Source organism: Phoenix dactylifera, chromosome 11 (assembly GCF_051530095.1).
Source record: "Phoenix dactylifera cultivar Ajwa chromosome 11, Ajwa_hap1_PhDact_Kaust_v1.1, whole genome shotgun sequence".
NCBI lineage: Eukaryota > Viridiplantae > Streptophyta > Magnoliopsida > Arecales > Arecaceae > Phoenix > Phoenix dactylifera.
In genome coordinates, this window is record NC_143200.1 from 484092 (window position 1) to 509467 (window position 25376).

The 25376-nt window shown below is 36.2% G+C and overlaps 2 protein-coding genes across 3 annotated transcripts; both read right to left on the reverse strand.

Moving 5' to 3' along the window:
* Positions 1–1438: 1438 nt before the first annotated feature.
* Positions 1439–17058, reverse strand: LOC103710097 (uncharacterized). Of its 2 annotated transcripts, XM_008795713.5 has the most exons (14): positions 16896–17058; positions 16739–16804; positions 15002–15067; positions 14780–14855; positions 11598–11675; positions 10811–10908; positions 9797–9870; positions 4856–4946; positions 4607–4764; positions 4333–4375; positions 4167–4232; positions 2818–2895; positions 1915–2040; positions 1439–1715 (listed from the first exon to the last, which is right to left on the reverse strand). In XM_008795713.5, exons 1-13 carry the CDS (start codon positions 16992–16994, stop codon positions 1951–1953), a joined length of 1083 nt encoding a protein of 360 aa, XP_008793935.2. In that variant the 5' UTR covers positions 16995–17058; the 3' UTR covers positions 1439–1715; positions 1915–1950. The 2 variants fall into 2 exon arrangements, with proteins under 2 accessions (XP_008793935.2, XP_017699033.2); XM_017843544.5 differs by lacking the exon at positions 2818–2895 and having other exon boundaries at positions 16896–17049.
* A 2265-nt stretch (positions 17059–19323) lies between these two features.
* LOC103710098 (tubby-like F-box protein 8) lies at positions 19324–23819 on the reverse strand. Its single transcript, XM_008795714.5, has 5 exons — positions 23496–23819; positions 21476–21964; positions 21215–21302; positions 20342–20474; positions 19324–20244 (listed from the first exon to the last, which is right to left on the reverse strand). The coding sequence occupies exons 2-5, from the start codon at positions 21830–21832 to the stop codon at positions 19524–19526; spliced, it is 1299 nt and encodes a 432-aa protein (XP_008793936.2). The 5' UTR covers positions 21833–21964; positions 23496–23819; the 3' UTR covers positions 19324–19523.
* Positions 23820–25376: the final 1557 nt, after the last annotated feature.

The window sequence follows — 25376 nt, forward strand, 5'->3', positions numbered from 1 at the left end:
AAGTTGGAAATATCACCAAATTTAGACATGTATTAGTCGATCGGACCTTCATGCCTTGACCTTCTTCTGTAATGATGCATGCAAGATGTGCTAGAAGGCTGAAAAAAAACAAATATCTCTCAACATCTCACCTCACTCATCGACCGAGTCCCGCGAAGACCCTACGAAGTCATCAGCCCTAAAATGTGCGTGTTGGAAGGAAGAACAAGAAACTAAGCCATGATGCATTCAGGGAAGAGCCATCCTCAGCTCCATATCCTGTTGTCCCGCACTTGCGGCCTAGCGAGGATGGAGGACCAACCCAGCCCATTCCCTGCGGTCCCCAGCCACCAGAGTTTGCCACCAGTATAGCTGTCCGGATGCGTTATGAGGCTCTCATGTTTAAACCCATCACCATAACGGAACGTCATAATTTAGGTATTCAACAAGAACTAATTTAAACCCATCGCATCGACATAATTCTAAGATGCAGACAAAAGTATCCAGGCCCACATATTCAAAGAAGCACTAACCAAGACTCCAATCCAGAATCTCTGATTGCCGAGTGGAGGAGAGGGACAACAGGGAGAAGCAGACGAGCGTGACCTTAAAAAAGAAAATATAAAAAAAAATATATCACCAGCATGGGACATGCCAGAAGCTATGTATGCGCTTTCTAGCTAGAAGCTTATATTTGCTTTTGCAGAGTTTTTTAGCCACAACGTTCTGTATGTTTTAAATGTTTGTTGGTCGAAGTCGATGCCTGCTTGCAAAATGTCAAATCTAGCCATAAGCAGTCATCATGAGTTTCCCCCCAGATGTAGCCAACGTAACATAAGGAAAGAAAGACATCAAAATTTTACAATTTCAGATGGAACTACAATGAACTTCAGGTCAGCATATTTCTGAAAACAATCTAAAGGATGTTTTTTAGTACTCTAATCATGTTTTATGTTTTTTTCCCGGAAAAGAAAGCCTAAGAAAACAAACATCTAGAACGCTAAAATGCGAGGGCTTGCATGCCTTTGATCAGAGACTCTGCGGACTTGCATGGCCACTGCAACATGTGCTAGAAGACAGAAACAATGACTCGACATCTGACTCATTGATCGAATCTGGCGAGGACCTACGGGTCATCATCCCTAAAAAATGCTGGGAGGAAGAACACGAAACTAACCTGTTTTGCATTCACGGAACAATCACTTCAACACCCTGTGGCTGTACACCTGTCGACATGCAAGATTGGAAGACCAGCCCAGCCCCACAACATATTGGACCCCAAAAGGATGTTTTTCAAATTGATGCATGTGGAATGCCGTCATCCATCCCTCCCATCTTCTCTCACACCAATCACTGCCATCCATCTAACTAAAAGGTGATGCATGGATTATTCCTGCTTGCTTGCATTTGGTCTGTAAAATACGCTTTGAAAAATCTTAGAGGTGCAAACACTGTACCATTCCTCAAAGAAGAAGGAATATTTGATTTCTCGATAAAGACAAAGTTCTGAAGATGGAGGTCATCACTAACATCTTTAACCGTTTCAGTTAAACAATATGGTCCAGAAAGATTGCAAAACCCAAATACAGAATATATTAGTAACAATGAAAAGCACTAATCATTGTTGTTGACAGAATGGATTCTGACCACAATTTGGGCAGCTCAGCATATCTCAAACTAGGCTAACCAAGATGCCGCAGCAAATTCTTTACTTGCATGAAAGACCCAATACTTATCTGCACAAGATAAGCCAACGTTTTGAATTGATATCTACATCTCATTAACAAGAGAGAGATTGAAGGCTCCTACAATCAAAAGGAAAAAGTAGGCTACTGCTTTGTGCACAATGAGTTTACATGATGATCAGAATAACATCATTGCATTAAACAAAGGATATAATTATACTCTGCAGACTGTAATTATAATTACAAGTACCTATTGTCAGAAATCAGGGTTGCTAATTGTTAGCCCTCACATGCTTTCCTGTTGCTCCCTTAAAACATCAGCCACAAAGATACTGCCAGAATCACACCATCCAGCAAGAACATCTGCTTTTGCAGACTGCAATGAAAAAGTATGTCAGGCGGCCAGGGTAACAAAAAGCTGATATTAAATTTTTATGCAAATGGCTGCCTTATTTAATGGTCTGTTTGGATAGCCAAACAGCTTATCCATGTGAAAAGTATAGTTGAATTTGTAAGGGAACAAGAGGCTGATATGAAATTTCATCTAGATGGATGCCTCTTTGCAGAACCAACCAGCTTATCCATGTAATATGATATTACCTCCAAGGGTAGGAAGGCATCAACAGACGAGGCTAAACAATGGAAAGCTGGAGATATCATCCACCAATTCCTCCCATTTAAATCATTCTTCCCCTTCTATGCATATCGATTCCAACTATCCAACTGTGCCCTAAAGGGTGCTTGCTAGCCTGGATATAATATAGCTACAATATTATATATGGGGTAGATGTACATGGAATGGTATGTTGGATAGGGTACGTGTATGCTTACAGAGTTGGGTCTCCAACTGCACCCGTAATATAAAAATGGTGGTCTTATTGAAAGTTGACATATTATCCAAATTCTAGGAATTGCAGTGATTAACTGCCCCTGTGAATCCTCCTCTAGTTTACCCTCCTTTGCCTCTTTTCTGATCGAATTGAGGTTTCAACTTTCCAATCCCTCCCAATTTCAAGATATCATACAAACATGGTAGCTCGGCATTCAAACACCCCCCTGATAGACTGGCACAATGTCTACTCTTCATCAATCTTAATCAATAACATCATAACCGTAGCAACATATACACAAATATGCATAAAACTTAGCACACCTTATTAAATCCCAGCCAGTTAGAGTCTCCTCTGAACGAAAACACTTTACTATGTTCTTTCCATAGCCCACACATAACCTGCAATAATAACAAATTTAGTCCATAGGTGGAAATTTTTCCCCTTTCATCCATGACTGATGGAACAAGTCCAAATTCTAACATGCCAGGGATCCTCTCCAAAGGATATGAAATAGAAAGGATTTGCGGCTCAATTTTTCAATAAGTTGATGCAATTTAAGTTCATTGACAAAAATTGTGTTCCATAGTTGCAGATCAAAAAGTACAGTTCTATTTAATGGGATAAAGAGTGCAAAATAATTTAGAGGGTAGAAGGGTGAGATACGGTGCTTCAATCAATAATGTTAAATTCTTCCTAAAAGAAATTGATGGTCATAATTTTATGACCATATTCATGGAGATTTACCATTGTTAAATCTGACCACAAGAAAAACACTAGAAAATGAAACCCCTGTAAAGGATTGAACCAAGTTCTATTCCATAATAATTACAGGAGAAAGCTACAACTGCAGATGGGCATGTATTACTCTGCAAATGGAGTAAAACAACCTAATGTGCAAAAGTGTAATAATATTATAGCACAGAAATCTCACAGAAAAAATGTCAAACAACAGCTTTTCTCATCATGATCGGTACCATATCAAGTACAGGATGTCCACAAGAAGAGAAACAGGAAAGTGGCACCTTAGTTGTGTAACTTTCACGTGAGATTTCTGTATTACTTTAGCTACTCTGCATAAAAATCATCCTATCAGACATCAGATTTCATGAAACAGGTATGAGGCAAGATGTAAAGCCATAACCAATAATCCTTATCCCATCAATTTGGGTGGCTGCACAATGAATTCTTGCATTATTTGTCAAATATGCATCCTATAGGAAATTCATTAATTTCAAACTTGTGTTGTCCATATCTCCATGACATGTTCACCAAATAGTTTCTTATTCCTTTAGATTCCCTGAAAATATTGACCATATGTTTCAGGGAGAATAATATAAGGTCGCCAGAGGCTATCAAAATTTTCAAGTATGCTCTCCATCATTGCACCCGATCAACCAAAAAGAGTACGGCTTACACATAGTCAATATAACTTCCTCATGTGGAGACATCCATGTTTTAATAATATAAAATATAATTTAGAAGCAGTTGTCCTCAATTAAAGGGTCAATATAGCATGATAATTTTGGCATAGTATGTGAAAAAAACTAATGGATAAATGACCGCTAATTCTGGAAGTTGTAGCTTAAAGAGTACATACGAAGAGAATATAAGAATTAAGAGATTAGAGAAAAACATAAGTACTATGATTTTCAAGTGTTTAATTAATTACCTCATAATCAACACTTTGTATATAAATACAGGCTGTGTCGATTGATGAAAAAGATAAACCTGTTATCTGCAGTCAAAAAGGAACAGATCACAATCAGGAACTGTGTGACACTTCATTACACCGCCAAGTCAAAACAAGATATAGTAAATATTAAAAAAAATCAAACCTCATATTTGGAGCAGTTTACCCATCTTGATATGGCTGACCACCTGCAATCATGAATAAAATGTCAGATGCATCAGTATTCATTTTGTGTAGTAAAAGGAAGTGAAAAAGAATATCCCATTGAAAGTTAACGATTTTCAGCATTTTATATGGCATTACATGAAGCATAATAGATTATACTAATCTGCTGACATAAATATGGCATTATTTCATTAAATAAATATAAATTTCTATAGGGATATTATTTAAAACTAGGAGTAATGCTTATCACCAACTTGCGAGGATCGTAGATGGTTACAGTCCGATCAGATCCACCCACCGCAATTGCTCCAGATGGAGCGCAGCTAACAGCATATATGAGATCTCCGATGGAGCCACAAACACGTTGTATACAACCACCATTGTGATTTGTTCTCAAGTCCCATATAGTCAGCTGAAAATGATCACATAGATGAGGAAAACAATCTCATGAAAAATGCAAGAAATTCTAAGAACATTAACAAAGATAAGGACCCAACTCTAACCTGAGAACCTTCAGCAACAGCTAGTATAGAGGAACTCCCATCCCCAGTGAGCGAATTTTGAAGAAAGCTCAATGACGCTGGATACCACAACCTAAAATAACAGGTAAATAAAAAGAAGATAAAAGCAATCCTCCATCAATTGTGATGCTCCACGCATGCCCGACATGGGAAATCAAACAATGCATCATAAATCGTTGCAAACACCCCAATCTAGACCAATAGATGCAAAATGTGTCCAGATGAAAAGTCAGGATATGTTTTGCCTACTGGATAGATATTAAGATAGGAACCCCTTTTTAACATGTGATTGCTAAAAAGTTGGTATGAAGCAGCAGTTCGATGATAGTATTGTTCAACTATTCGAAGTTCTAGTAAAGTGAAGCATTGTTTGGTTGATATAACAACAGAAGTTTGAATGCTACAAGAAACAGGACATGTTAGTGCACAAATACGAATCATATTGAAGCAAGATGCATTCATAAACTCAAAAGGATGCTAGTCACACTAACTCTCATACATTTAATCACCCAAAGTGAGTTGATTTAGATTGTTTGACGATCATGTTAATAACTAATGATGATGCACAGGTTCTTCTTTTTTTAAGTGAATGATAGATTATTAAAACGTAAAGCTAAATGCACAAAGGAAAAGAGAGATTAAAATATAATGAATAAATGGTGAGTCATACCAGCAGCACAAGTTGGAAACCTATAAAATGTTGCAGGGAAATGTATATGGTGATGATTTGGCAGCCAGTCAACCATGATAACATTCACCTCAAAGTTCCTCTATTCTGAAGCTTATCAAGCTAACTAGCATTTCTTGCCTCTCTCTCAATATATACAGGCTGAATCAATTTTAAACAAGACACATTCTCTGTGCTCAGGCAAATTCCAATGCTTCTATATCATTGTCTCATTAAAATGCCTGAGTTCCTTAAGTAATGAAAAAAGAATTTCTACTTCTTGTAGAATATCATGATCCAAACTTGGAAAAAAAAAGATTATTTACTTGTGCTAGACATCATCTAAACTATGAAACAGTAAGACATCCCAGCTAACAAGGAAAGTTTCAGAAATTTAATCGACTGATGTACAATCAGGGGCGGAGCCAAAAATTTCAAGCAGCGTGACATAATTGGTGATGAATAAATCATTATATCATAATCATAATCTTATTTATCATAAATAAATATGTAAAAATATTAAAATTTGAAATAAAAATGCATTGGTTGTGTTCTTTCACTAAACCAGTCTTAGCTATAGGTTTATTATAAGATACAGTTATCCTTAAAAATTGTTGCACGATTTTCTTACACTCCCATTTTTTTTAATAAAAAAAATAGTTATTTTAAAAATTTTAAAAATTTAAAAATCATGGAATTAATATTATTGAATTTAGGTCTCATAACGAAAATATGGGAAACAAAAAAAAAAGAAAAAGGAAAGAATGCACAACCCAAAGAAAGCACAGATCTCCAATTATTTATTTATTTTTTCAACAATGGATCAATCTCTAGAAGGAAAACCTAAACTTCCAGTAAGTTAAAATCCTATTTTCCATGTAGAACCAAGAAAAACCCCAAATTAATTGAAGAAATTCTTTCACTGATCCGTATTTATTATTCATCCCCTATCTACTTTTCACTTTACATGAAATCAAATCCCTATTAATCATAAATCTCCTACGGAAAAATAACTCTTTACGCATAAGAAAAGTCTACCTCAAGAATCACAAAATTCAGATTTTCGACAATCCAAAAAATATACTAGTTGCAAATAAATAAAACACTATAATCAGATTCAAAAGATATTGAAGGTACCTTTGAAGGTGTGCATGAGCAGAAAAAAAAAACTCTAAAACATCTCTCCCATTACAGCTGGACCTTGGGCTGTTGGGGGTGGGGTAGTTCACTCAAAGATGGTCACTTAGAGGGACATACGGAAGTTTTAGAAATTCCAACTGTGCATCAGACAGCCATAAAGAGATGTTGGAGGGAAGAAGTGGTGCTACAATGTGATGTAACAAGATAGGATGGTATTCTATGTATCCCGTGAGTGTTGGAACCAAACCCATTTTTATACTGGACTCTTAAACTAAATTTTTCTGCTAACTAAATTGACATACAGAATCAACGGCCATGGAAGAAGACAAACACGAGAAACAGAGGATGGGGGTTATGGGGCATGCGGATATTTTGGACTGTGGGCCAAGGGGGCATGATGCAGAAAAACAGGCTACGCAGGGCACAAACTAATGATAGATATGGGAGGCCCATTCACCCTATATTGCAGGAGGCGTTGCCATCTCCATAATGAATAATTCCATATGCTTGGGTTGGTTTATAAAAACTTCAATTCCTCCTTTTTATCCAAATAATTATGGTTACCCAAAGCAAACATTTCGAGTTAACACATTGAAACATCCAAGGCTTCTTTGCTCCCCTTCCATTAATATGGTGCTTCCGCGCTACATTAATCGTCTGACCTTGCATCATATGAGTCCGTTGACTGTTTTTCCATGGACCATGCCATCTTAACCTGTTGAGAGCTTACTTTTTTTGTATGTTTTTTTATCAGTTCATTTATTACTATTGCAACCCCAAATCTTGCCAGATTCAGCTCTTTTACATTTATCTTAATTTTAAGCAGCAAGCATGATTCATAATTTTTGATTCTTTAAGTTCATACAATGATTCTAGACAAGAATTTTAAATGTACAAGGCTAAAAGCATATAAAGTAAGAACATCTTTAAATTATGGAAAAAATATATAATCTAATGATTAATCTTTGAAAGGAACAGCATAGAAAAAAGTCTGAATCAGATTAAACCTATCACCAACTTACCTATATGACTTTTTGGGTCTGACACTTTCCAATTATGAAAAACTCTAGCCTTCTAGGTTTTGCATGCCTATGTGTGCTAGTTATGCATGTGCAAACTACTGTCCTCCAAGAAAGAAAATGCATACTACTGTTGCATGTTAGATACAACTTATGAGGCAAAGCCACTGCCAAGTGTGACAAACCAGGACCTTAGCCGGAAAATATTATTTTGTATAACTACCCAAGATCTATCCAGCGAATAACCGATGTGGGGCTAAACAAACGCCGGCACGGATCCTCACATACTCCCCTCGTTCAAGCCCTGACATCCTCGCCAGGCTAGGAGTTCAAATCCATTCAAATCTAAATAACAAACACCACAATCGGCCCGTGGTCAGCCCCAATAGATTTGTGTTGCAGTGTCCTCTAGTCCACATAGATTATGATCTAGGTTCACTCTGATACCATTTGTAACAACCCACGACCTCACCCAAAATAGCTAGCCAGAAGATATTATTTCAGTTCCTTGATCCTGCATAAGTACCCAAGATCTACCTAGCGAATAACCGATGTGGGACTAAACACACGCCCGCACGGGTCCTCACACAATATGTTACTTTATAACTTGCCATGTAATAGAGCATGTAAACACCATAAATCGCATGTTACTGCACGTAGTAAGATAGTGCAAAAAAAGAGGAAAATTGATAGGGGAACAAGTACTGAGCTCTAAAAGTGCCATCCTTGTGAGCCTTCAGCACATTTTTCCTTTCTGAAAAGTGCAAGCTGACTTTAGACTCTTTAGCTATTAATACAATAATGGAAATCATTATCATTTTCAGAAGTTGTCTACAATTGGATGGCATAATATTCTTAAGAAAATGAAATGTTTGTCGTGCTTACCCCTGAAAATCTTGGACATATAATAGCAGCAGACATGGTTGAGTTAGAATCGTTAGATCAACAGTCATGAAGGCAAGCACATCCTTTTCTGAACCAATTTATGTCATTGGATATGTTAGTTTGGGTACGTCTTTTTAGAACTGCCACATATATTTACCTCAAGTGTTTCCACAATATTCGTTAAATTCTTTTTTAGAACTGTCAACTATATTCACCTCAAGTGTTTCCAAAATATTCCTGTGAATTTCCACCAACCTTCTCTTAACTGCTCCAAATGTTTACCATGTGTTTTTCCATTCTTTATAATGTGTTTGATTGATTTACATTAACTACTCAATTGGCAACCACACATTTGTGAATCCCTCTCAGGTTAATGAAGCATAGGTCGTGCTTGCAAGTTTTCACAGTGAAAGTTGTCTTTTCACATTATATAATGCATAATGGTATCAATTCCTGCACTCATATCCCAAACTAGAAATTTTTCTAGGGACTACTGCAATATTAAATTTCAAGGTATGCAATATATATCTTCTGTCAACTATCTTACCATCTTATATATTGTTCTTATCTAATCTCATTAATTGCTATTGAAAATCATAAATTCCATATCACCTGCTTGTTTAACTAAACAATTTAAAACTTAATAAAATGAACATAGTGATCTTACCAGAACTGATCTTGTTGTATTGAATGAATTTTGCACCTTCTCACTGATTTTTAAAATTTTAACTGTCTGCTAAAGCTTTCATTTTTTTTTCCAGGGAGAGACACTAAAGAGTAAAGACATAATAGAGTCTGCATAGTTCAAAGAAGTGATGGAGTATATTAAGTACTTAGGGCATAACCTGATAAGCAATATGGCTTTACATATTCTAGTAATTCTACACAATCATAAAAATGTTGGAGGCATGATCTCATTCCAGGTATCAATAAAGATCAAACAAGTATTAAAATATATAATGCATAAGCTATCATCTCCAAGACAACTTTGTATCATCTGATTGGGTGACTGTGAACAATTTCCAATAATTGCACACATATCAAAGAGATAATATGAGCCTTAGTATATATGCTTGGATTAATCTCATTAACTAGTTAATGATTGAAAGTAGGAATAGCTAAACAAGAAACTACCATCTGGGAAGAGGTAGTTACGTGGTAAAAGATTTTATATGTGAAAGATCATCTTGATTTAACATTAAGCACACTCACGTATGTAAACTCCGAAGATGAATATCTTGATCATAAACATCAATGCTTTTGCAGAAGCTGCGAGCAACTGCCACCTGAAGAATGGAATATCTAGCACCAATCAAACAGAACATAGCAAATTCACATAAAGTTTAAGGTAAGCCCCAAATATAGTCAGAAAAATTGTCAAAAATAAAACATTATGCAAAGAAGGCAAAATTCTTCTGTATGATGCTAAAAACACCTAAAAACCTTAAATTGCCCATTGTCATAATATAATTCTACACCCATCAAGTCAATTAAGGACAATTAGCTATGCAAACAAGGGTGGAAATATGACAATTCAGCATCCACCTTTTTTGGTAAAATGCAGCCCTAGTGAGATACAATGTAACACAGAAGTGGAGTTACAAAAGACTCATACGAATTTCCCAAATGAGTGGCATCTAAGCTAGAATGCAATAAAAAAATAGCTTAGATGCCACAAAAAAAATAAAAGAATTTTAACATGTAGCTTTCTATGCATTCTTTGGAATAACCAACATGAGCATGACACATGATACTGCAAACTGGATATCATAATTTTAATTAATATTGGTCAGGCAATTAGCACTGTTTTTGATAATGATGTGAAGCCTGAAAATCACTATAGAAACCTATGGTCTAACATCCAATTTACATCCAAGTAATAACTTCTGTTTTGAATTTAAACTTGAAAAAATAATAACAGCTAAGATATCAAACATGACATCACATCTCAAAAAGCAGCATACTGAAATGTGAATGACATTCAAGCCAAGATTTTCTATACAGGACCATACCAGCCTATACAGGGTGTACCATACCATACTAGTAGGGAACCAGTACCTAGTACACCCCCTGTATTGAGTGTCAGTATCAACAGATGTCCCATACCTACAATCAGTACACGAGTACCTGTTGGGTGCTTATAGGTACTGAAATGAGCATGTAACAACTTGTAACAACCAATGACCAGTTTAGTTTATAAAAAATGGTGAAGGATAAAAGTTATACCGTAGACCAATGAACTGGGCTGAAACAAACCCCAGCCCAACTCCCTTCTCCTACACCACAATCCCGGGGCAGCACCGAATATGAAAGCCTGTCAACATCTGGAACAATTCAGTTTTGGCTTGTTAATAGAATTATGGGAAAGAGTTCAAAGAAGAACTTGACTTTGGTAATGGATCTGCATTGACCTGCACAGAGCTTATAGATAACCACGTAAGATATTGTTTTGTAGCATTGAAAAATAAAACCTTTTAAACATCAGATGCTTATCGTGTCATATCCTGGAGAAAAATTTTCTATGATAATGGAGGATATCAGAGGATGCCAGCATATATCTTTTGTCACAGCTTATGCCGAGTAAAGAATAATAAAAGGCTGCACATAAGATATATAAGATGCAGACATGATTTAAAAAAATGAACCCAATCTAATATACTTTTACGCTTACAGTACATGGAGTCTCAGGTCTATATTTTGAAAGGAAAGTTAATTCAGGCCTCCATTGTGCAAGAAGAGTCGATTTACCCTAATATGCAAGTAGGACACAAGATGGCATACAAATACAAATACACAGACACTGGGAGGGGAAAAGAAATATAGATAATACGGTTCGTATTTTTTTTCACGATCACCGAAACAAGAAAGAGAAGAGGAAATGTTCAATTACCGACTTTAGATCTAGAATTTTTTTTCATGACCATTGAAACAAGAAAGAGGAGAGGAAATGGTTCAATTACCAACTTTAGATCTACAAAGCACATTATAGGAAGGAGAAGAAATTAAATGGTACCTGCATCTATCACGTCCAATCGGGATACAATAAGGTGACCATAAGAGTCTACTGTACCCATAATTAAGCAGTTATCACCTGTAATATCATCACATCATGAAATGTCAACCACAACAGCCACAAAGGTCTTGCAGAATATACCGGACTGAATAGGACAAGACTACATACAAAATGCAAGATATATTAGTTTAGGCTTCTGAAGGAAATACAAATTACAGTAGCTAGTCATATAAGAGAATAAAATAGAGATACAAAGAGCAACGGCTAGAACTATAATTTCATGAGTCTTTGTTAATCCTATAATTTCACATTACTAAAATTTTTAATGAAAGATGTTCAGTTTATCCATGCAAATGTGTCCATATGCTCGATATGAGTTCTCATGCATGAGCAAAATAAGCTAATCATGAATAAGAAAACACTAAATATACCTTCCATTGGATATAATAATAAAATAGCATACGGATGATGAGAACCTTAGGAATAAAAATATGGTAGTAATTCATGAAAAAACAGATCTTACAAATGCCTGAGATTTTGCCCACATGACACTTCCTTGATACCCACACTTAACCCCTATCTGGTATGTCATATTCCCTAAGATAGCTTGACACTTCCTTGTCCAACATCAATGTTTTCTATAGACATATCTGGACCAATGTATTTGCGTTGGATAAGTACTCCTTGACATATGACAAAGCTTTTTGTAATATACTTCCCTCTTAATTTATGATGGGATCATTTAAACAAATATCGGACTACTGGCAATTTTGGCATAACCTTAGATGAGGAGAAGAGAGAGAGAAAGAATCATACTGATTTTCAAGCCTTAGATAATATATATATATATATATATATATATATATATATATATATATATATATATATATATCTGTGTGTGTGTGTGTATTTCATTGAAAAGATGCATGATAAATATTATCTAAATCTAAAGCTAAAGAATGCTATGCAAGGCCCGCATAACTAAAGGGATAGCACATACATCCTCGCTGTAGATTACATACCTCACCTTGCGTTTGGATCCAATTCTCATGCATGTGTGTCCAAGCAATTCTGCCTTACACACATCAGCCTGAATCAATTGTTTTTCCACCAATCATTCAAGCAAGCCCACATGAACATATGGAATCCGTGAAAGGAAACCTGAAGAGGGGATAACAAATGGCCTCACGCCAACTCCTTGAGAGTTTTTAGCCTTGCTCTTCCAACCTCTCAAAGGAATGCTTGAAGCTTCTGGCCTCACACCAATCGGGATCACAGTCTCACATCACGGCAAGCAAGGAATTGAAGAACTTCAAAAAAAATTATTGATGCTTCAACGATTTCTAAAGTACATAGGAGATATTTATAGTATAGTTCTCCTAAAGCCCATGGGCTTTTTCTAATTCCATAGGATACAGACTCCAAAGAAAATAAATATTAAGTAAATAATAATAAATAGATTCCTAACTCCTGGACTTTTAGCTCATCTAACATGAGTTTCTAAAAGGAAAAACATAGAAATATGCACAAAAATAAAAGAGAAATCGTCCTTTGAATTATGGGCCATGAAATGACATTTTCATAATTTTCTAGAAGTTCAATAGCACTGACATGTTTTAACAAATCGTTCATAACTTTCTCATCCTACCACCTTTTTAGATGACTCCAGATGCTTGGAAAGCTAACTTGATGTATAATGTCCTGGAAGTAATCCCATCTAAAAATATTAAACGTGAAGGTGTTATTTAAGATATCCTTTGTAATGATGTATGATGGAATGCTTTTCTTAATGTGGCTAGATATGAGCTTCAAATTTAAGCTCGCTGAACACCTGAGTTAAGTGCCACCTTGTTTTCTTCTTTGAAGGAGTGTATATCAACTTGGAGGTTTTCCATGCCACCAATAGATTGTATCATGAATTTCAAGGAATTATCATTCCATCTTATTTAAATGGATTTTTCTATATAACTATGCAATATTTTTGAGCTTTGGTAGTCCTACGTCGCATGGATTGCTCTGATAAGACTTCTTTATAGGAATCTAAATCTTTATTTCAGACAACTAGCAAATATTGGGACCCTTAACTGCATCATATCATAAGCCTTATCTCCAAAATTCAAATTCAAACATATTAAACAGCATCTTCTCCATCCTGACACAAACTAAACTCCTCATTCATTACTATTTTCATATATTATGGTTAGAAAAGCAAAGCAAGTGATATGCGCTATTCAGGTTTGGTAACAGACTTCAATAAGATTCAAAAATTGCAAATAATATTTTACCAAGATTCCTGCATTCAGCTCAAAGAATCTGCACAACATATGTCAGTGAGTTGGACATGTGCCAGACAGCATAGATACAAAGCAAATTTCATAAATATAGTTTTACAAATTGTGGACATATAGAACATCTTTGACCCTTTTTTTTCTTTCCTTTAGGATCTATGGATGCATCGCCCAAGGTACAAGTAGACATCTTTCAGAATATACACAAAATAAGTCAAATCGTGGATTGTTGTAAATCAGGAAACACTTTATGAATATATCAATCACTCATAAGTTAGAAGATGAAAGTCCTTAGCAAACATTTCCAATTATAGTTTCAACTCTGAAATATAAAAGTAATTCAATATAAATTAAGAAACAATTTTCTTTTCCATTTATGCCTGTATCTCAAAAAACAAAAGACCGAATATGACCCTTGAGCACATATGCATGCAAGGAAAAAGATTTATCCCTTCCTTGAGGGGTTTCTAGTCTCACAAGATGAAAAAGATGGCATTTTATATCAACAAAACAATGAGGAAAATACATAATTAGATTTGACATTTGAGACCACATCAAAATGCAAGATTATAAAAGAAACAAGATCTATTGGTTAGGGAACCTTATTTTGTTTATGGAAGTAATCAAAGTTTTATGTTTATGCCTCCCAACATAAGGCATAAAGCATGTGTTTATGAATATTTATATGTGATATCCTTATAAACTTCAAAAAAATTCAGGAGAGCCATGCCTCAAGGCATGAGGTGAGGCAAGCTGCAAGTAGGCCTTTCAAAACAATAGCCACGACAGCAATGGAAGAACAATATATGTCCATGAAAGCAAAATTCACATAATGAATCCTTGAAATGGAATTTGATGATAAACCAAAAGGGTTAAGAAGATAGAAGCACTTACTATCTCCCTCAGCAATTACTACACTTTGAATCTCTGAACGGTGTGGGCAGCGGTCAACTATTGATGAGCTTATCACCTTCAGAGGGGCAATAAAATCCCACAATGTTAACAAAAGGACAACTAAGCAGACAAAAGTGAAACAATTCTTCTCTTATTTGCAAAGAAAAATCAATTCCTTTCCCAAATCCTAGATGAACAAATTGTTATATAGTAGGCGCATACCTGTGCATGAACAGGAATCAGAAGACTCTCCTTTCCCTTGGTAATTGTGGAATCTTCCATAGATATCTAGCATGGAATCATGTTTCATTAAACAAAATGAATAGGAGAGATTAGTCATCACAAACTAATGATGATTACTAGGTCATTGCTGTAATCCATAACTTATAATTTTTAAACATAAAATTGCATTAATTACTAAGAGAAAAAAAGTAACGTCCATATATACATTGGAAGTGATCAGTAACACATTCCACACATTCCCCACATACACCACCTTTTACGGTTTTTAATTCCCTCTTTTTTTTTCTGCATTAACTATTACTCAAGATGTTATCACACACGTTAGTTTCTTGCATGGTTTATCAGACACTTCCTGGCGTAGCAATGGGTCAGGTCATGTCAGGTTGGATTTGGATCACGTCAAAAAACCCTCAACCCATATCCAACCTAGTTGTGGTCAGGTTTAAAAAGTAAATCAATATCCAACCCATCGATTTTATATTGACTCATAATTAAGTCCCAACCCATTTATAGGTCTTCAATTGTCAGTCAAATGCCTTTAAAATAGAAAACAAACTAGGGCCAAGAAGAAGAAAGTGTGTGTGTGTGTGTGAGAGAGAGAGAGAGAGAGGGGAAAGAAAATTAAAGTGGAGAAGAAAATATCATAAATCCTGAATAGACTATGCAATTCACTTTTCTCTTCAATATTTGTTTCTTAACCATTAGTTGCATCACTTTTTAATCACTTGAACCAAACCTTGACTAGCCTATGGCCCACCAAACTATTATCACTACTCTAGGGGCTTAGGACAAGTTTTTGAGAGTTCACCCGAACCATATTGAGCTATTGTGTCGTGGGGCCAAACTCAAACCTGATCCATCTACAGTCGTGTTCATCTTGTCTAAACCAATCATAAAAACCCTCACCTAAACATGTTTGTTTTGGCATGATTGTCAGGTTGGCAGGTCTAAGTCAGAAATTGCCACCCCTGCTTGCTTCTTACTCTGGTGACTATGATGCTACCTCTAAACCACCAAAGCCTGCCCCACTTTTAATTACCAAAGCTTCTCTCAGCTCCCATAGGCATCATGAAATAGGAAGTCATGCTGCAATTTTGTTCAGCCTCTTTTTACAGTCTCTATATCCAGAATTTATGATGTAAAAGGCAAAAATGAAAAGCCATTTACTAGTGCTTCTCTAGTCAGTTACGAACATGGGTCCAAAGTCTCCAACTTCATGCACAATTCAAGCAACATGTGAACACCTACAAAACCTAAACTCATGTTGGCCTTTGACTTCATCTTCAAAATAGATCCATTTAGTAGATTATTTATCACTAGATCTCCTCAGCCTCCTGCAATTCATCTCAGTCACAATGAATCCTAAACTTAGAAACCAATCAATGCTCACATCTTAGCCCATAACAAAGATTAGAACACGCAAAACAAATCAACTCAAGCAAAAATATCTGCCGCTTCAACTTGACAAATAGAAGAGAAAACCAAATAAAGATAGTGGGAGCCATATCAAATCAACCAAATTTGACCCAGATTTCACCACAAGAATAGGTCCACAGGCCAACTAATCTCGTCAGCAAGGAAGCAAACTGATCTTAAACCAAAAAGGCAAACCCATGCTCGCTAAAAAGATCCGAGGGCCAACAAATACAATCAAGCAAAGAATGTAACAAAATCCAACCAGAGCCAAAATCAAATGACGAGTCTTTAACTCCATACCTCGATCTTGTAAACGCGGCACCCGGAAGCGATGTAGACCAAGCAAGAAGGGCCGGCCTCATTGACCTAAAGAACAGTAGGATCATTAACGGAGCAAGAAAAAGAAGAAGAGAATACACCCAATGGCAATCAAAGAAACTAGGGTTAGGGTTTCTACGTGGAGAGCGAGTCGAGTGGACTGGAGGTTCCCCGGAGAGGGATCGGAGAGGAGGGAAGACGGGACGAGCGCCTTCCGCAGGCTCCTCGCCTCCAGCATCTTGTGCCCTTCCTCGAGCGGGAGAGCGAATCAGGTTTGCAGTTTGCTAGCACGACATATATATATATATATATATATATATATATATATATATATATATATATATATATAGGGGGTGGAGTGGGACTTAGTGGGCCTAAAGGCCGGCCCAAAACAGACTTATTGGGCCTGGATTTGGCGTCAACCCTCAAGTAGATCGAGCTTGGTTGGATGTGATCAGGCTCAATTGAATTAGTATCAAGCTTGAAAGGAACTTGGTTCAAGATTTTTTCAAAAAAATGCTGGATGCAAACTTGAATTCTGGTTTAATCTATCATTTGATTCAGTAATATAAAAAACGAATAACAAAAGTTATGCTTGTGGGAATAGTTACGTTATCAGTTATGCCAATTGTTGGTTGTTTCCATATTTTGGAATAAATTTTAGATGATGACTTTTATTGCATAAAAAGAAGTAAAAAAAAATGGGTATAAAAGGTGCCTTTATGGCAAGAAATAGTTTATGTTAATTATGCCTGTCATAAGAATGTTTGATAGGCACAAATATTCCTTGGTTATGCCTCCTTAGCCTATACTATTTGGGAGGTATAATCTCGAACATCAAATAAGCACATATTTAGTCAGTTGATTATATATATATATATATACATACATACATGTATCCTTCATGCATTCATTTAACTTTTAGCCTTATCAACCAAGCCATTCTGACGGAATAAAAGAGTAGAGTTTTCCCCAGACCAGCTTCAAATCACAACCTTGCTCTGTTGCAGGGGAGACACTAATGAGCATGCCTTGATCCACAGAGAGAGAGAGAGAGAGAGAGAGAGAGAGAGAGAGAGAGAGAGAGAGAGAGAGAGAGAGAGATGTATGCATGCATGCATGTATGTATGTATCTACATACGTTATACGTATGTACGAATGTATGTATATGTGTGCATGTATGCACATACACTCACATAGTCTCATATATAAATTTTTAAATATATACATGTCCATATGATTGTGCGGGTATATCAAGTTTTCATTTTAATTTTAAAAGAAAATAATTAAGTCGAGAGCAGCCAAGCCATAACCGTTTTTCTGCCAAATTCACATCCATGCCATTTAGAGTAGTCTTTTTACAATATATTTATTATGATTTAATATTAATGTTAGGATCTTTTTTATTTTTTCTGTATTTTGATTGCATGGATGCTTAAGTAACAAAAAAAAAAAAAAAACCTATATGTGCCTTTTGGATATATCATTTTATACTACCATTTTTTTTATTTCGCGACTCGTAATGTAGCATTATGAGAGAATTAAATAATTTGGAAACTAGTTTTAAGATTTATCGAAATAACTTGTTAAATATTCGATTTCTACCTGAAACCGCTCGATACCCTACTTTTTTGGGATCCAATATTAGGTATGAGCATCGAGATTTAGTAAAGTTGTGAATACAAGCTAATTTTTGAATTCCCATGATTTAGGTGTATATGACTTGATTTTTTTTCTCGATGGAAAATGCTAAAGATCAGAGAACCCAAATAATACATTCTTGTTAGTATTTTTGGATGAGGTCCTGGGTTGTGACAAATGGTATCAGAGCAAACTTAGCCTATAACTTATGTGGACTAGAAGATACTGCAGCATGAGTTCATGAAAGGTGACTATGAGCCGATCGTAGTGCTTGTGATTAGAGAGTATGTGAGGATCTGTGTGGACGTGTGTTTAGTTCCGATTATTCGCCGAGGAAGGTCTTAGGTACTTATATGGGACTAAAAAATTCAAATAATACCTTCAGGCTAGCCCTTTTGGACGAAATCCTAGATTGTGACAAAAACAACAATTATTAGCAATACCATCACCAGTAACAATATGTAGCGAATTAGTTTGCAACTTATGAGCTTGAATAGGTCGCGACTTGGCTGGTTGTACTCACGTTAAACTTAGGGCTCGTTTGGTTCGCGGGAAGCATTTTCCTTCCTAGGAATATGATTCCTGAGAAACAAATTCCTAGGAAGAGGATGCCTAGGAAAGTACTTTTGGCATGTTTGGTTGACCATGGGAAAGTGACAAATTTCCAAGATGCTTATGTTTGGTTGGCCATCCACTTTCCTAGAAAAGTTATATATAATTCCTATTATGCCCTTAATAAAAATTAGGTTTTTAATGCCTCTTTAATGCTTCTTTAATGCTAAAGGGACTTTTTGGAAAAAAGTAAAAATGGAGCGATTCCCGTCTCATGGGATTCTCATGGAAAAGACTTTTCCATGAAATATGGGAATCACATTTCCATGGAAAAACATGAAGAAGATACACACAAAACATCACTGCACCGTATGGAACTACCAACCTGATCACTTCATCCAGAGACCGTCACAATAACAGAGGACTTTAGCGAGCAGATGATAGAAAAATGCTTCAAAATGCAGTTGCAGGCTAATATCCAATACACTAACAATCAAGAAAAATCATTAACAAACAGAAAGCAAATTGTCGATGCCCACTCTGTAACCTATTCCTTTTTAACACTTTCATTGTTCTATTCACAAGCCAACTTGGTGTCGAAGCTACTCAAGCAGATAGCAAATGCCTGGAAGGCCGAGAGCGGATAACGGTAATCCATGGTGAACATATCCTTTGCCACCTTACCAAACTGCAGTATGACCTTGTCATGCTCAGATGGCGCTGGCTGTGATGGTGTGGGAGCTCCTGCAGCAGGCTGTGTTGCAGCAATGAGCTGGAAGTTCTTGACAGAGGCGATAGTAACCCGGCCCCGGAAGTTGAGGCACCAGCACTGCAGCTGTTCATGCCATCTAGGGGCCTTGTTGCGGAGCACAAGAGGCCTCTCCTTGTTCTCATCCTCTTCATCTCCCCCCAGGGTCCCTCCAGTGATGTCAGAGAAGCGAGAGCTGCTGAAATCCAGAGAGCGGTCCATGATGGAAGACTTGGACATGCTGCGAAAGGAATCCTCTAGGGATCGAGGAAGGAGGTGATCAGGTTGGCCAGGGACTGTGCCACCAGGCTCAAGGGAAGAGGCAGGAATGGAGTGCATGATGATGTGCATCCGCCGAGGGCCTCTTGTGCCAAGAACATTCAGCTCATATGTCACCTGAGCTATGCTGTAACTGCCAGATGGGACCTTTGGAGACACTTTCTTGGAGTAGAATCTGCGGCTTGTTCGTCCGAGCGGGCATAAGGCAGCCCCATTATATGGTGGTTGGGTGTCATAGATTATGAACTTTGTGCCAAGGAAATTTGACCTGTAATGTAGAATGGAAGCATTTAAATCAAGGTTTGTGACCTGAGATTGAAAGACAACAATGTATACAGGTTCTCTAAGCAACAAAGTTCTAATACCTCAACTTTCCAATATAAGTGTTGCTTGATCTTGATATGGTGTCAGCATCCATAGATATAATGTACTCTGTGCAGGTTGTCCGGCGGTTCCTTTTTGCGGATAGTAGGAACTTTCCATTCTCAACAAGCACAGCTACATGGTAAAATAGACTCACAGATAAATTCAATTTTTGAAATAAACATAAATTGCAGATGCCTACAAACAATCTTAAGCCTTGAAAAGAAACGTGAAAGATTGAATGTACAAACAAATGGCTGACAGATAAGCTTCTAAAGATCAGCATCAAAAGTTTAGGGAAATGAGCTCTATAGATGGCAAGGAATTACTAAAGATAGTGGAGGTACCAACACAAGCAGGAAAGACATCATCATTATTGTAGAATAATTAACCTAAACAGAAAAAAAGGATGAACAGAAGCATACTTCTAATAAAAAAAGGAAAAAAATTATGGCACTATTGGTTCCTATTCAAGAGCTAAGATATTTTCCTGCAAAGAATCAAGCTAATTTATGTTCAGAATATGTGGTTAAAATAGCAGCATTTTATTAATATTGACAACCATTTGAGGAAGTCGTAGGAAGGAAACATGAGAACATCTATTTTTCCTCATTAATGTCCCCAAAGAGGACAGATGGAACTTTAGTAATACATTAACATCTTGTATCAAAGATTGACATTATAATGCATAAGGCCTCATCAAAACATAGATAACATATTTATTTGGCCAAAAATTGAACAAGTTTGTGACAATGGTAAGGATTGGACAAAATTCACTGAAAGACTGTTAAGATCTGATCAACAAAAAAGAAAAAAAAAAGAGCTCTATTAAAACAGTATCGGTTTCACAAAAACAATTAAGCAAGCACACTCACCAGGGCTGAGGCACAGGTAGAGATGATAAGTTAATTTTGACTTATCCCTCTTAATGAAGCACTGAATGGTCCCATCTCGAGGCCCAGACTGTAAATGTAAAACAGAAGTCAATAACTTAAAATAGCAGCACATAAAAAATATCACTCAAACAGTTCTCCTGTTAGCACAGTCCTATAATTTTAATTATAATACAGCCTCAAAATATATGGTTGAAGATTATTATCATCACATGACAATAGGTAATGAATGGAAAAGTCTACCTGCTTCAAGGATACTGGGAAAGTGAGCTTCCCATTAAATTCTGGACTTCTAACAATCTCTTTACACATCTCCCTCCATGATCGGCAAACAGCTGCACAGGCAACAACATGCTTGCGTGACGGCCAGGTACTTTCACTTGCTTCCAACCTTTTAATTACATCACAAAGTAGCTCAGGAGGAAGGCTAGCCCAGCAACTCTGCTGGATCACCGGAGGCTCGTCTTGCAGCTCATGCACAGAACCCTGAGATTTTCCCCTGTGATGACCCGAAAAGCCTGAAAGCCTCACCTCAAAACTACGTCTTGACAAACTCTCAAAACTATCTCTTACATCACGAAGTATACTGCGGAACGACATCTAGGCAAACTAAAGCCACAGGGCAAACAAGCCAGGTTAAGTAGAGGACAATAATAGGCATACAAACAGCAGCTTCACTTGTATCACAGCAACGACCACAAAAGCCTTTTTTTGTAGGATAAGCACGTCAAACTGCACGAGAAAGAAATGCTGGCTCTCAATTTCTTCAACAGGAAAGGAAACCAAAATTAGCTCTAACAAGAGAAGCACTAGATGACTTCATATCTCGCTTCCAATCTTAATGTTCTGTTTTAACTGGAAAATCTTCAAATCAGAAAAAAAACCACCAGATATAGATGGGTGCAAAATGAAAAATAATAAAGAAAAAGACAAAAAGAAAGAACAAGCAGTAAATTTTATAGTTTTGAAAAGGTGAGAGCTACCACAAGCTCTCAATCTTATGGGAAAGTAGACATCAGCCAAAAATAGCAGCCAACTTTGGAGGGAAAAAAATTGATCACAAACTGACCATAGCTAACAGCAGAGAAAACAAAGATTATAAAATCCTGGTCAATATATATGATATGATCATAACTTATATAAGATCGTTCACAATTTAATTTAAAAAAGCAACAAGCTTGGATATAACAGACAAACACAACCCAGAGGATATGGAAGGAACTGGTTATAGGACGGCTTCAATCAAATAATTAGTCTTCCAGTGTTTTCCTTTTTGCATGAGATTACATAAATAGCTGGCCAACATGGATGATAAGAAAGACACATAAAACTCATTAGAACTAAACTTGCTGAACTGTACATCACTTATTTAAGATTAAAGGCATCATCGATAAATTACAATTGGTCACTAGAAAGTTGCATCAAGCTTAGTTCTTTCTGTTAAAGGAACCAATCTGGGCCAATGTGAAGAATTGAGAGTACAAATAGACCACTGAAAAAAATTGGAGGAGATAACTGAAAATAACCTTGGATGTTTTGGTATTGGGAGACAGAAACCAAGGGAACACAATCTCAGCACCCTCCACAATATCAGAATTTCAATACAAGGTAATGCTAATGTCCACCTTGAAGCTAAGCTTCCCTAATTAAAGGTTCACAGGAAATTGGAAGGTAAAAGGTTGCAACTAATGAGGCCTATACCAGCCTGGGATTTAAGTAAAGCTATAGAAAATCAAATTAAAGAGATCTTTTATTTTGTTTATATCTTCCCTCCCAGAGGAGCAACAGAAGCGATGAAAAATGGAACTAGTAGTAAAATTAGACATTTTCTCACCAAATAAAACAAATTCTTGATGAAAAGACTAAACTTAGAAGAAATCAGGAAGAGTAAACTAGATGCCGGATAGAAATTTCACTTACAGGCCATTTACTCGGACAAGGTTCAAATCTTTCCAGCGAAATTTAAATGATTATCTCGAAATTTGGAAAGAAACTAATAGTAACCCCTCAAAATAAGTGCCAACTAAGAGATATAAGGAAACATTGGCAAATCTACAAGGAACGACCGACAATAGCTCCAAGATCAAACATTGGACACTCCAAAGCCAAAAACACCCAAGCATACAATCACCAATATCAAAAATAAGATACAACAAAAGATCTACAAGTGCTCTCTCCACGAAATTCACAAAATTTCCCCAAAAAATCACACAAACAGAAAAGCTATCATACTCATCAAGAAACAGCGAAATCAATGATCTACCTCGAGTTTCCCAAGTCAAGAGGGGAAATTCCCAGAGGAAATCTCAAATATCGAAGCTTTATACCCAATCCTCCGCTCCGATCGCACGAAAGGTATCGCCTTTCCAAATTCCCCTCTCTCTCCAAGATCCCTTCCTTCTCGCCAGCTCTCCCTCCCTCCCCTCCCTCTCCGGGGATCCAAAAGCTTCGTAAATCCAGTTCACAGGTGGAGGTGAGAGCAGAAGAACAAAAATGAGGACGAGCGACGGGAAAAGAGGGGGGCGGCTCTAAAATTTCTATCGCGTTCCATCCAACGAGCGAGTTGACCTTCCGTTCGTCACGTAACGAGAGTTAAAATTTTAACGGCGTTCTTAACGGCTCCGTTTGTCGCTTGGCGTCGCCTCGAAGCTTTGCTCGAAGCGAGATTTTTAGCTTCCGTTCAGATGTTCCTCTGGGATGATTGAGGTTGAGAAATGGTTTGGAACGAGACGAGCTTCCATTCGTCTTGAATAGTTTGTCCTGTTGGGGTCATTGGGTAGATTATGTGATTTTGGAGGTACAGTGGAACTGAGGCTCTGTTTTTTACGCGCTGGGGCTCGGGAAAATATCGCCGGCTTTGCGCCGGTCCCATCTCTTGGCCGACCGAAAGGACATCGTGCTTTCTTTTTTTTTTTTTTTTGGACCAGTTCTTTCGAGTGTAAAAAGATTACCCAAAAATCCATATGTTTTTGATAAATAGTTTCTGCATTTACTTTTGCTTCTTTTATATATTAAAAAATGGCTCTAAAATCTATCCATATATCCTTTATTATATAAATTTATTACATATAATAAGTAATAATATATTATAATATATCATATTATAATAATATTTTATATTAGTATTAATATATTATGGTAATAATATGATAATAATATTATATTGTATTATATTATATAATATTTTAGATTATATTATACTTTATATTTTATTATATCATATTATTTATATATAGTATAACATATAACAATACATGATATAATATAATATAGAGAAAATATTATAATATATTATAATATATTGTATACATAGTATAGTATAATAAAAATATATGTATCATATTTATTATTCTATAAGATAATATATATTATATTCTCATTATTATGCTATTATATTATTATTCTAGACTTAAAGGTATTTTAGGAATAAAATAAAAAAAATTATGTTTTTAGGCTAATGAGACAATGACTAACCACCTCCTAGGTAGGTAAGACTTTTCTTGTATTTAATTTCTTCTTCTTCTTCTATTTTTACTTTTATGTAGGTGGGAATTTTTCTTTCTGTTATTTTTTTTATGTACATCATGTCAAATTCTTATCTTTATAAATACAACTTAAGGCTTGGATCTACCATTTATGTACTAACATATGAGCATCAAGTTTTCAAAAAAAAAAAAAAAAAGGAGAGAAAAAAGGTTTATGGACAAGATTGGAACCCAAGTCATTGAAAAATATAGTATAATGAAAAAGAAAAAAAAATCATAGATCCATGATCCAGTAAATTTAACAACTAAATTAGTTGAGATGAACTAAAGTTGTATAATTAATAATATTTCTTTTTTACAAATAGAATTGTAGGGTACAATACGGCAAAGACCCTATTGATTCTCTTATGTTTTAATGTATTTAACATTAATTTCTTTTCTGGATCAATATCACCACCGTAATCACTCCCTTTGCTGATATTATTTCTCTCAACGGACACCTAATTTAGCTGGATGTTACAAGTGCATTGCACACCAAGTCCAAATAATGCTCATGCCATCATTGAAGTTACAGCAGGCTTCAGATATCAATATTTAAGGAAAAAAGAAAATTTCTAACTTTTGATATAAGCAAATTGGGAGGAGAAAAAAGGCAGAAA

Coding starts and splice junctions, on each gene's coding strand:
- LOC103710098 (XM_008795714.5), bottom strand. CDS start 21,832: ATGTCGTTCCGCAGTATACTTCGTGATGTAAGAGATAGTTTTGAGAGT. Junction 20,475..21,214: donor CTACCTGTGCCTCAGCCCTG/GTGAGTGTGCTT, acceptor TTTACCATGTAG/CTGTGCTTGTTGAGAATGGA. Junction 20,245..20,341: donor ACTTATATTGGAAAGTTGAG/GTATTAGAACTT, acceptor TCTACATTACAG/GTCAAATTTCCTTGGCACAA.
- LOC103710097 (XM_008795713.5), bottom strand. CDS start 16,994: ATGCTGGAGGCGAGGAGCCTGCGGAAGGCGCTCGTCCCGTCTTCCCTC. Junction 11,676..14,779: donor AGTAATTGCTGAGGGAGATA/GTAAGTGCTTCT, acceptor ATGATATTACAG/GTGATAACTGCTTAATTATG. Junction 4,233..4,332: donor TAAACTGCTCCAAATATGAG/GTTTGATTTTTT, acceptor TTTTGACTGCAG/ATAACAGGTTTATCTTTTTC.